We start from the raw sequence: 13,433 nt of genomic DNA on the forward strand, positions 1-13,433 counted from the left end.
CAGGAATCTTTGGAGCGACGCTTTCTGGCCAAATGTAAGTAGTTGTTAGTCCAGTGGCTCCGCTGTGAATTCCAAAAGCGTAAGTAGCCAGTTTGCTTGCGTAGTAGCTATCTTGAGTTGTAATCTTAGGGCACATGATGTTTTTGTGGAAATCAAAATGGAAGCCTGAAACGCCATCTCTTGGTGCCTCGACCAACATGACACGGAAAAATGTCTCAAATAAGTGCATACACGCAGGTTTTTTCCGTCATATCGCCTCAACCATGTGCGCACCTTTTCACCAGTAGAAGCAATATATAAAAACAACAACAACAAACAGACAGACAATGAGCGCGCAAATTCGAAATTCGAAAGCAAACACATCAAGACCTATCTAGGAAGCGCGCGCGCCATTTCCATCAACTGTTTGCTGTCGAGTGCGCGCGTTGTTTTGCCTTCGTGATTTTGAATATACGGATATAAGAGTTTAGTAGGGCGTTTCTCCAATCATTTTAGTATGGATAGCAATATTGGTTTTGGGTACAATGTTGACAAGATTGCCGACACACGCCGCCCAGCAATTCAATACGAAGCGAGAAATGACGCGGGCAGCCAATTGCCTAGAAGTAGGGTCAAAACGATCAAGAGCGTCCGTTCGAAAAAACTGAAGCCAAGAAAGAATCGACCCTTCAAGGACGTTTAATTTATGAGCTTAGAATGCTGCCCTCGAAACAATTGCCTGCTAGCCCACGATAAGGGACAACTACGACAGAATGGCATACATGTCTCTTGTGACGGAAAGAGGAATATTATAAGCTACCATATGAAGGACAACACGGGGCTAAAAAAAGTAAAAAAATGGAAAGTGGCCTTCATGAGAGTCTTCGGCATAGGAAAGAAGAAGATATCGGTGCTCTTGAAAAAGGTCCAGCCATTTTCTGGGTATGTTCTCGAAGACCAGAGGCGTTTCACACAAAACCAGAGAAAAATCCCACTTCGAATCAAAGCAGAGGTATCGTTTCACGAAACTTGAATTGACTGAATGACTGACTGTTTGATTGATTGATTTACTGACTCACTGTTTGAATGATTGATTGATTGACTCATTGATTAAGTGACTGATTATTGTGCGTGTTTCTTTTTTCTTCACTTTTCCAGGTCGTTGAGCATTTCAGAAGCTATGACCGTTCACAGTCCCATTACGCGCGCGCATTTACAAAGGAGAAGCAATACTTGTCATCTAATCTGAGTCTTTCACAATTATGGCGGGATTTCTTAGCCAAGAAAGGCATTGGAAGGGTCGACATCGCTCCCTTGAGTTTTACTTCTTTTAGGAGAATATTCAAAACGTTTAGCCTCTCGTTTCGTAAGCCTCACGTGGACACCTGCCCTAATTGCGACAGTTTCCAGATTATTATCAGGCATGGCAACGCCTAAAAAAAGCAGATATACATTATGACAGACAGACAGACAGACAGACAGACAGACAGACAGACAGACAGACAGACAGACAGACAGACAGGCAGGCAGGCAGGCAGGCAGGCAGGCAGGCAGGCAGGCAGGCAGGCAGGCAGGCAGGCAGGCAGGCAGGCAGGCAGGCAGGCAGGCAGGCAGGCAGGCAGGCAGGCAGGCAGGCAGGCAGGCAGGCAGGCAGGCAGGCAGGCAGGCAGGCAGGCAGGCAGGCAGGCAGGCAGGCAGGCAGGCAGGCAGGCAGGCAGGCAGGCAGGCAGGCAGGCAGGCAGGCAGGCAGGCAGGCAGGCAGGCAGGCAGGCAGGCAGGCAGGCAGGCAGGCAGGCAGGCAGGCAGGCAGGCAGGCAGGCAGGCAGGCAGGCAGGCAGGCAGGCAGGCAGGCAGGCAGGCAGGCAGGCAGGCAGGCAGACAGACAGACATAGAAAGCATTAGATGGCAGGTTATAACTGCCAGTATTCTGCTGTGGTCTTGGTATAATGTTCTTGAGGGAAGGAAGGAGACGGGCCCGCACAATTAATTTCTTGCATGCAGCGTCTCTCCTATCACTAAGGGACTTGAGACCAGGCATGTCCAACCCTCCCTTCCCCCCCTCTCCCCGAACCCCAACCCTAACTTCAACCCACCCCTCCCTCCTGGCCGCAAAAAAGTTGGTCATTTCTTATTGAAAGACTAGATAGACAGTTGGTACAGAATAGAAGCTATTATATTAGCATGGTCTCATGTGAAAATATCCGCACTGAGCAAGGTACAGTACAGTAAAGTACAGACTTTCAGATTTAACAATAATATAACAATAATAATGATAAGGTTGCAACGAAAAAAAAATGCCTTTGTAAAGCTCCATGTAAGAGCTACACAACTAAAAGGACTGCCTAATGGCATGTAAACTAGAAATTCGGTTGGCCAAGACTCAAAATCATAGCCTAACTGTTCTTGAATATTTTTGTTTTAGGGTTTATGAGTTTGTGTAACATGGCTTATTAGATATATGTGACGTGGGGTATATAAAATCAAAGTCTGCGAGTATTGACTACCTATATCAAGGCATTGTGTAATAATACTTGTCAAGAAGCCAGCTTACAACAGCAGATCACATCTTCAAGAGCTCTGACAAAATTGATTCATCAAGTCTGCTTGATGTTATTGATGCTAAGAGTTGCTCAAAAATGTCTCTCCTAAACACTATTTATGTGCACACATCAGTTACAAGCTTCCCCCTGTTGCCAGTGTCCGATCTCTCGGATTCCACAATCCGTTCAGCAGCTGACTTCTTAGGCGATGTCCAGGACATTCCCCCTTCTGTTAGTAAGGCTTACAACAACTGTTGTCACCCATCGTAACTGATGCAACACAAATCAATCCAGAACATTTGTCACCAGCAGTCCAGAGCCATATGATGATTCCAAATGATGGTAACATTTTGAAGGATGATCCAGACAAACTGCACAATGAAACATTCCACTGTCCTTTTGTAATCGATGCTCCAGAACTTTACGCAGTCCACTTCAAGTGGACCAATCCTGTATTGAAATAAGGAAAAACAAGATAAACGTTCAACCCACTGCAAAAACACATCCTTGATTGGCCCCTCTCCAATACTGTACGTTTCCCTTCTCGAGATAAAAATGAGCCCCTATACTCATGCACACTAACTCTCTTCCCAATAGGGACTCACCCTATTTCCAAGAGTACACCAGATTCTGGTTTGGCTTCTAAACAACATTTAAAAACGCTCCAAGAGCTCGACTCAGTCACAAACAACCCCAGTCCCACAAAAGGATGCAAGGCAAAAATATAAACAGCGACATCAAAACTTTGCTAAACTATTGTATTTTCTTGTACAATAATCGATTTTCAAGTTTATTCCAGAAAAGACAAGCCATTACAGTGCTCATTGCAGACCGGTTTAGCTTTACCGAAAAGTTGAAGGTGGGTATTTTGCTAAAGCCCCTTTTGTAAAAAAATCAGTCGTATACTTACTTACACTGATTGATGCTGACCTCTCATCGATCCGCTGCTCTGTGATCTATACTAGGATCCTTAGTATTAGAATTAATGGCCTATTCCTGTATCAACTAAAAATTAAATGATAAATCACGGGTAGAGATGTTACAGAGTGAAGCACGGCCCTACATTTTGAAATGACAGTTCAATAGTAGTTTTGGAAATTCAGATTATCAATAGTAGTTCAAAAGCTTTTAACAACCCGGTTTGCTCCATCGATGAAAATCAATATCGAAAAGCCAATCGATTTATCGAAATAAATCAATACTTGCATGATCCTTCTCATAATAAATGAATACTTGCACTGTCTGCTGGTCACATTAAAAATATCATTTGTCTTTTCTGGTCGCTGCCTGTTTCCGGAATATGTGCTGCATGCAACTTTTTTTAGTTTTCTCTGTAAAGCTTCTAGAGATCCATCTTCAACAAGAGTTTGCAAAAGATAGACTTCTTAATGTGCATTCATGATTTTATACATACAGTGAAAACATTGCCTGCTAGTCACAAAGTGATTACTGCTAGTAGTAAGTAAATCGTACAGGTATTTTCACCTATCTCATGGTGTTTGTAGTCTTATCTAAAAATGCTTAATTCTTTTGCTGTCAAGATTACTAATCTAAGATGTGATTAAGGTTGCTACTCATAGGTTGTTTGTTCCAATGTCACGACAGGCAATTGAATTTTTTTAGCTATTAAGAGACTGCCAGCTGTTTCACCAGGTTCAGACAATCAGAAAAGCTCTTTCAGCCTTTCCATTGTTCACTATTTTCAGACAATTTTCTAAGGCAGGGAGTCAATAAGCTAGAGACAGTGTTGTTTGATTCACCTATTTCTGAAGGATAATAAGTCTTTCATTGCCATAATGCCCTGAGATGCCTGTAAAATATAGGCCCAACTCCAAAACGTCAGAAATGCAAACTAAACATCACCAGACCCGGATACTAATAGATCCCTCCAAGGCGTAGACGAACTTTAAAAGCGCATCTAAGCAATGTTATAGAATAGACTCTTTTGTCACAATATCAACCTTGATTTCTGAACAATTCATAAACAAATGCTTAAACTCAGAAACATTTCTAACCAAAAAAGACACAAAATTCCGAACTACAAATAGAGACAAGCAAACACAGATCAAGTCACAAATATATACATTTATTGCGCACCGTCAGGTCCCATTTTACATTAATCAGACACAATAATCAATGCTAGAACCTCCATTAGAAGCGAGTCACCATGTTTAGCCTATTCTGCATGCCTGCACTGCATCATGGGAGTCTTGGAAACACCTTGACAGACAGGCGGGCAATCTCCCCCCCCCCCCCCAGAATCATAACAGTTTTTTAAGTCTCTTTGCCCCGAAGCCAAACAAAACATATCCAGGTCCAAGGATCCCAGAATAAGCCTGAAAACAATTTTTGAATAAGGTTGGGTAGCAAAGATGGTCCACATTGGAGAGTATGAGGCCATTCACTAGAAAATTCCTTTCTCACTTGGTGAAGCCCAGACAAGGAATTATCCCATTGAATCAACCTCCATAAGCACAGCATTAATTATGCCCAAAAAGACTTCATGATGTCCTAAGGCACTCTCCAGATGTGAAAAAGCTGTAATTTTTAAGCAAATTACAAGCAAAACTGTTGTAAGCAACAGGCTGTAGCAGTGCCGTCGCTAGAAAGAAAAGGCACCGCAGTGCATTGTTGGAAACTTTAAGGCAAACTTTCTCGGGTCAGCGGTAGCTTTGCTTAACTGGTAGTGTTGGACTTGAAATAGGGGGGGGAAGTTTCTGTTTTCAGTCTGTTATTCTTACAATTTTGCTTAAAAGTACCCAGGAGTGAAAGGGATAAATACAAAAATTAATAAATTGAAGTAGCTGATCACTCTCATCGCAGCTAGAAGCCGAATTATGAGAGTTCAGATTCAGACATGGTTGAGTTGAAGGCATGGGATTTCACCCCAGGTGGCGGCCATACAACTCATGTCTGACCACGGATCACAGCTGAGATAGAAGATGTTGGTTTTGTGGAGGGAGTAAAACCACAGAAAAACTCTCTGAGAAAGGCGAGGCCAACTAACTCAACTCATGTCGGAACTGGGAATCAAACCCAGTGGTGAGAGGCACTACAGAGCAACACTCTGCCAAATTGCGCCACCTAGGCTCCCCCTTAAAAAACCTAGCTTAATATTTATGCTAAATTAGTACAGGGATGTGTTGTCAAAGAAGCTGAGATTTGCAAAAAAATATCTCATTAGTTAGTTGAAGATCTTTTGAAATTACAATATCTTATAATTCTAGTATCCTTTGTTGTTGGCACGAACATATAAAGTTAATTTTCAAGTGGTAAATGTTAGCAGATAAGTGTTTTAGTTTGGCACATTATTATGGCAAACTCCCTTTGTGTTGTTTTTTTTAGTTGTAAATTACCCATAACAGACTCTCTGTTTATTTTCAAAATGTTGTTACTTTATAATGCACAATTGTTCTACTTCTTCTCTTTCTATGTGTGAGAGGATAGCTGATTGCAACTGTTCTGTTTATTTTTTTTAACAATTGATTTTAGCTGTTTGGTTTTTTTTCTTGAGGATGTCTTTAACCCCACTGAACACTTTGTTATTTAGAGAGACCAAAGGTATCAATGTTTATCAAGAGATAGTGGTCTGCGCTTTGTAAAATATCTTGTTTTAGGAAATGCGATTTGTTTTGTTCACAATGCCAAGAACAAACTTTGACTGCGAGAACCAGTTATTTGTTCAGGGGAATTGCATGAACCCGGGGGGGACTTTGATAAAAACAGACGGGGGTGATCTATTATTGGATAACATAATCAAAAAAAAAAAAAAAAATAGAAACACCCCCCCTTAGGGTAAGAAATTTTATACCCTAAGAGAAAGCAAAATCGGAAAATCCCCCCTTATGGATGGCAGTTGGTCAAAATTTGATACCCTAAAAGATGCGATGATTACCCTTTTACTTTTCTGGAGAGTTCCCCCCTCCCCTGAGCATGAATCTGTCGGTTTTACTGTTCACTTTGGAGAAATTTGTATACACAATGCACCCTTTGCTGTTACTTTTTTTCAGCAGTAGCCTTTAATTTGAAAATGACTATTGCATTTTTCTCATTCTGAATTAATTATTATTATAATTTATTATTTTTTAACTCACAGAAAGACCTAGAAGATTTGGTTAATCCTAGAAAAAGGATAAGTAAGAAAAATAAGCTTAATATCCTATGTGTTTTGAATAGTACTTAGAATATATATTACAAAATCAACTTGAATTTATGGCTGCAACATCGTCTTAAGGTACACTGAATAAAATCTGAAATCATGCCTTATTATTAATAATAATACTATTTTTTTTTCATGACATGAATAAATGTGCCCCTTGTTCCACATTTATTATTATTTTTTTTTATTTTCAGCACACCAACAAAATGTGATGGACCTGTTCAATCTAAGTTTCCATTTATAACAATATGCAATATCATCTTTCAGCGGAAATTAACAGAAGAAGAAAGAGAAAACAAGGATGCTGATTATTGGAATGACATCAATGCGAAAAAGATGACAAATGTCACCAAACAGAAGAAAGCCCTTATTTACAGGGTATGGACGTTATTTCTGTGCATATAATAACCTGTTGTCAACAAGCAGATTTAAATCCAACAGGTAATCTAAACTTGTGAGGCATATAGGACCCTATAACGTACCATGATATACAGCAATGAACAGCGATAAATTTAAAACCAAAACACAAAGAAGCAAAACAGAAGGACCTAAGAACTAAACCAACAACCAACCCCAACCATACAAAGTAAAAAAATAAACCATTGATTTAATCAGGACAAAATATTAAAGTGTTATTGTTTGTTTATATTTCAGGCTGATATAATGTTTGCCCAACATGACTATGATATTATAGTCTTATTCCACTCCAACAAAAACAAAGCAAGGCATATATTTGACATGTATGCAACTCCAGGATTAGCGTTGGATTTCCTAAACAAGAATGCAGGGAATGGTTCAACCCATAAGGTCATTATAGAGGGTGTTTGGAAGAAGTTTTTTAAAGGTTTGTTTACAGTTAGTGAATCTCTCTATGCTGATAGCCATATAAGAGAGTTAAAAGGCGAGCTTTATTAAGAAACTTCATCATAAAAAAAACATTGTCTTCCAGTCTTTTAACATCTCCTCATGTTTATTAGAGGAGTACACTACATGATTGAACAGGCGCATACCCAGGGTTGGCAGGGGGAGGGGGTGGTGTGCAGGCATAGGTATCATATGGAAAAAGTATTTGAAGATTCCTTAATAAGAAATGACCAACTTTTTTGCTGCCAAGGGGGTGTGTGCACGCATCCTGCACACACCCTGTGTATGCGCCTGATGAAAAATAGTATTAAGTGGAATAATATTTAACATTTAAGATTAATTTTCAAGTTTTTTTGTTTGGTAAATACATTTTTTTATGCATTATCCCAGTGAGTGAGTAAAATGATATTTTCTTTAGCAAGATCAGTACAACTGTTAAACATAAAGCATCCTTTTTAATAGGGGATAAAGATCAAGTAAATTAATGATGAACATACAAAGGTCATTTTTACTTTCACGTCTATAGTGTTAAAATACCATTTATAACTTTGTACCTTCATATCATTTAAAACTACCTTAAAAATTGAATTTAACAGACAACTCAACATCTGCATCACCCGTAACAGCAACAGCAGCACCACCTCTATCAGCATCACCCATCCCGGCATCGACAGGACAACCTCTATCAGCATCACCCATCCCGGCAACGACAAAACGTGCTCTATCAGCATCACCCATCCCGGCAACGACAGAACCACCTCTATCAGCATCACCCATCCCGGCAACGACAGGACGACCTCTATCAGCATCACCCATCCCAGCAACGGCAGGACGACCTCTATCAGCATCACCCATCCTGGGAACGACAGGACGACCTCTATCAGCACTTTCCATCCCGGCAACGACAGGACGACCTCTGTCAGCATCACCCATCCCAGCAACGACTGCACCACCTCTATAAGCATCACCCATCCCGGCAACGACAGGACGACCTCTATCAGCATCACCCATCCCGGCAACAACAGGACGACCTCTATCAGCATCACCCATCCCAGCAACGACAGGACGACCTCTATCAGCATCACCCATCCCGGCAACAACAGGACGACCTCTATCAGCATCACCCATCCCAGCAACGATAGGACGACCTCTATCAGCATCACCCATCCCAGCAACGATAGGACGACCTCTATCAGCATCACCCATCCCAGCAACGATAGGACCACCTCTATCAGCATCACCCATCCCAGCAACGATAGGACCACCTCTATCAGCATCACCCATCCCAGCAACGACTGCACCACCTCTATAAGCATCACCAATCCCAGCAACGACAGGACGAACAGTCCTTTCTGGAGTTTTAAAGGACGGCAAAATATGTTTTTTAGAAAAGAAATTGTAATAAACTTAAAGCATGAAACAATATTTCCGTAGTGTTATTTGATAAAGAAAGACATACCTTTTATCAGTAATAGAATTAGCTTGAAACGACTTTACCGGTTTCGACAGGCGAATTGTTCTTGCGCTACGTTGCTAAAACAAATCGCGCGTACAAATTAGCAAGTTTACAAGTTACAAGTTTACAAGTTTATTTTTATGATCCAGACCTAAACAGCTAAAACAAACAAAAACAAAATAAGATGTCGCTGGCCTTAAAATTGTTACTCGCACGTGGATAGTGACTTATTTCTGGATCGGGTGACCCTCCCCTGACCAACCCTGTAAAAATAAGGTTAATCAGTTCGAACCCAGAGAGTTTCTGGCTAGTTCGACAAGAAATTGATTGAAATCAAAAAGCAGTGCGCTCGTTCGAAACGACGCTATTCTATAGCGCGCGCATGGAAATAACGATTTTTTTTTATATGATCATGCCATTCAGCACCTGCAAATACCACTCTGACCCTCTTTGGATGACACTCCATATACCTATGACAAGTTTCCAACATGCGCCTTTTTCAAGAGCAGATCACCATAACAAGAAAAAAAAATAGGATCAAGTGCCTGAAACATCAACAGTGCAAAAATAACTAAATTTTCTATCTTCTCTGAATACAAGACAGATGAGGTGCTGACTCGGATGGGGATGGTAATTATAGTAGAATGTGCGAACATAACATAGGCGAGTCCTTCCCGAACTTAGCGAGGCAATTTTGCCGTTTAATGCACGACTTTAGTGTGCTGGCCATCCAAAGCTTATCATTAGCATGAACGCCTGATGCTTTAAGCGGGAGGAACAGATCAACCGCGTTTGAAAAAGTGTAAGACAACATTCATATTTCTCGATGAGATTGTCATATTTCAGAGCGCATGAAAGTCAACTTAGCTAGGCGAGTGCCTTTCTACCTGGAAAACACCTCTCCATATAAACGGGCCTTAAAGTGCATCTATTTACAACCATAAACGTAACACACGGCGGATTGTTTCTTTTTCTGCCTGAAGTAACCAACTGTTTCTTTTTTTTTTAATCAAAAAGTGTCAGGGTGATGAACCAATTCCATCAGAAAATCCATCGGGTCCTTCAAGCTCCTCGGCGTGTATATCTCGTGACATGGCGTGGGAAAACCCATTGCAACTACTTGCTGAAGATGTGTCTATGGTCTGAGGAAACTAAGAGCATGCCGCGTGCCTCCCAGACCTTATCAATGTGTATTACTTTCGTCAGCTGTGCCGCTTTTTCAAATCCCCTGAAGTACCTCAGAAGCAGGCTATAGTCATAGTGTACCATTTTATATCGGCTGGCTCTTACTATGGAAAAATATCAGGAAATCCACGGAAGAACTATGAATCCGGCACCACCTTTCTTAATATCCTTGCTTCGGCCCCCCCCCCTTTTTGGAACTCCTGGATCCGCCCCCGTCTGAAATCACGTAGAACTAGATATCGAATATATACAGACCGATTCTTCCACTAACATGGAAGTATCAATATTATTTTAATTGTATCTGTTGCTTTAACAATGCATCGCTTACTGACTCTTGAAATTCAGTCCATTGGTTGCAATACGTACTGGTTGTAGCAAGGTGATGGCTGCAGTGAATCATATTTAGTAAAATGAGACATTTTCGTAACAGGATTTATTGTCGTGTATCGTTAGGGGGTGTTAGGCCCTTCCAGGGGCGGATCTAGGGGTGGCTGAGCGGGCCCCTCCTATTTTCAGATATTTGGCTTAAAAATAAAACAAGAAATTATAAGGAAATCCATGGAAGACCAATGAATCCGCCCCCTTCTTTGAAACCTTGCTTCGACCCCTTTTCTGGAACTCCTGGATCCGCATGGGAGGGGAGGGGGAGGGGGGGCTGTGTCGATTTTTCCAAAACCTGCCCTATCAGATACCAAAAATCCTTTTATACACTCTACGCGAGACCTACAAATGAAATTACATCTACGACCAGCAGAACGGTCCAATAAGTCAAAATTATGTCCATCATGGAAAGGTATGTTTAGGCACCCGCAGAACCCTATACAGGTCGGTACATACCCGTTAATGGGCACGCCCTCCCCCCTAAAAGCCCCCAAATGGCAGGACGAGCATTTCTCTTATATGTACGTTTTTTAACTGAGGAGAGGCAAACAACCACCTATGAGAGAATTTAAATTTAATTCAAAAGGCTTTTATCAAAAAGGGAAAACAACCGACAATATTTTGTTGTGCGCAGAACAGTGTTCTCTAGAGGAATTCTCAATATATGACTAGCGATACCTTTGGTCACGCCAAACTTCCATCGTAAAAACTAAAGCCGCCTTTCATGCGAGGACAGCTATATTTTTCTACCGATAAAATGTCAGAAGTTCACAACTAGGAGTGCCATTCTCGGTACTGAGGTTTAAAAATATTGTGTCCTTGCTGTGAAGGATGGACCATATTTTGGACCAAGTGAGCGGGGTGGGCTGGAAGTGAAAAAAAAAAGAAAAACAAATGTAAGATCGTTGAATCAATAACGTTGGCCTCGCTTCGATGCAAAGGCAAGCAAAATGTTGAGTGCACACGTCCAGCCTGAGATATCTTCAATTTTCTTTTAACCTGAGAACATATGCCGTGGCTCAGATAGCAGCAAAATATTGTTTTGTTACTCTGATGCGTGCTAGAATTGTGTTATTATTGCTATTGAGCATCTTAGGAAGAACATTCTCTTTCTAAGGGAGTGATCATTAAATACACCGAGGTGGGGTGTGGGGGGGTTAGGGAAGATATTGAGGGGGGGCTCAGAAAATTTTAGACCAACAAAAGGGGGACTCCGAAAAAAATGTCCTCTAAGAGGGCCCAAGAATGGTCTTTTGCGAGCACCCCGTTTTTTTTATGCGAGACCGAGCATTTTTAGGCGGAAAAGTTTGCGTGAGCATGCAAGCACGGCGAAATAAATGCGCGAGCATTAGCCGAAAACGGCGAGCACATCGAAATTTCGGGTGACCATTCGGGAGCCCTTCTAAGAGAAAGAGAAAGAACATTTTGGGGTTATATAAGGGGGCTTTAAAATTTTAAGGTGTCTTGAGTAAAAATCTTCCTTCCCCCGCTGAAGACTCCTTAATAATTCGTTGGGTATTATTTTTTACACACACTAAAATTTATGATCATCGTTCACATGGGAGGCGGAAGCCCAAAAATATTGGGGGGGGGGGGCTTACCCAAATTTTCAAATTGTTTGATCTCCAGCCCCCCCCCCACATCCTTCCCCTATATATTTTGTCCACCCCCCCAATCCTCCCCTATATATTTTGTCCACCCCCCACATCCTTCCCCTATATATTTTGTCTACCTAGAGTGATAAATAACATATTCTTTATCTTTAAATTTTTCAAAATGAATTTTCTAGGTTTCTACATAGCATCAGGTAACGCTGCCTGCGATACCTTTCCGAGCAGCGGTAGTTTGACGTGTACGCCTGCGCGTAGGCCAGTGCCCAGGTTGCTAGGACACGTGAGGATGTAACCGAGGTGCTCATTCCACATGTACTCATGATTTTTCTTCGTTATCGAAGCCACCACCTGAACATGTAATGACAAGTGTTAGAATTCCCCTTTTAGCTTGCCGTTATATAGCTGATATCGTCAAAGCAGAACACTTGCACAACTATTTCAACCTGTCACCGTTTCACTTTACTAACTTCGAGCTACGATAGTATCGCAGGGGTATGGATGGGAACGAAATTACCATAATTTTGGTTATGAAAATTCTGAGTTTCCCATACTGAACGACAAAAGTTTTCCAAACTATCGCGGTGACCTTTGAGGACAATAACGCCATGATCAGTTCCATGAGCATGAGTGTCAATAAACATAATGTCATGATGGCGGACAACGAAGAGAGACGTATTCCCATTTATGATTAGGGCTGCTAACTTTGTCACGCCGGGCGTAACGAGTTGTTCAATCTGCCATGCTATGGTCGAGGGCCGATGTGAGTCTTGGAGTCGAACAGGCAATGGCCTCTCTGATTTAATAGTATAACACCGAGAAAAGATATCGCAAGCTTCCTCCACAGATAGATAACTCGACTTTAGAGAATCTTCGAACCTATCATACACGTTATTCCCCTACACCATGGACTGATGCAATAACGTTATCCATAGTGGAGAAATAGAACTGTCGTTGGCCGGAAAGGACAGGTCTTCTCTTATCAAATTATATCCTATCACAAGAGCTATCACGGTGCACGCGTTACTACCATTTCATCCGTCGATGCTGCCCTGACTAAACTGTTTAGGATATTTCCAGATGTAAGTCCCATTTAAGTCCGACATAGATTGCGGGGAGCATTCGTTAATGACGGGGGCTACATCCACATCATTGGTCTCATCGTCGCTATCTTCGCCTTCAAACCACAAGTCATCATCACTTCCGTCATCATCTACGTTATCGTCATCGTCGCTGGAGGCGTTAACGTAAATGAACTT

At 41.6% G+C, this 13,433-nt stretch overlaps 1 protein-coding gene and 1 long non-coding RNA gene across 2 annotated transcripts; one reads left to right on the top strand and one right to left on the bottom strand.

The window, feature by feature from the left end:
- Positions 1-328: 328 nt before the first annotated feature.
- LOC116611750 lies at positions 329-1,501 on the top strand. Its single transcript, XM_032372267.2, has 2 exons — positions 329-991; positions 1,138-1,501. Exons 1-2 carry the CDS (start codon positions 686-688, stop codon positions 1,414-1,416), a joined length of 585 nt encoding a protein of 194 aa, XP_032228158.2. The 5' UTR covers positions 329-685; the 3' UTR covers positions 1,417-1,501.
- A 9,620-nt stretch (positions 1,502-11,121) lies between these two features.
- On the bottom strand, positions 11,122-13,428 carry LOC125561989. The gene is made up of 2 exons (XR_007307694.1): positions 12,391-13,428; positions 11,122-11,430 (listed from the first exon to the last, which is right to left on the bottom strand). It is a non-coding gene; the product is annotated as an uncharacterized LOC125561989 (long non-coding RNA).
- Positions 13,429-13,433: the final 5 nt, after the last annotated feature.

Source organism: Nematostella vectensis, chromosome 4 (genome assembly GCF_932526225.1).
Source record: "Nematostella vectensis chromosome 4, jaNemVect1.1, whole genome shotgun sequence".
Lineage (NCBI taxonomy): Eukaryota > Metazoa > Cnidaria > Anthozoa > Actiniaria > Edwardsiidae > Nematostella > Nematostella vectensis.

Coding starts and splice junctions, on each gene's coding strand:
- LOC116611750 (XM_032372267.2), top strand. CDS start 686: ATGAGCTTAGAATGCTGCCCTCGAAACAATTGCCTGCTAGCCCACGAT. Junction 992..1,137: donor CACTTCGAATCAAAGCAGAG/GTATCGTTTCAC, acceptor TCACTTTTCCAG/GTCGTTGAGCATTTCAGAAG.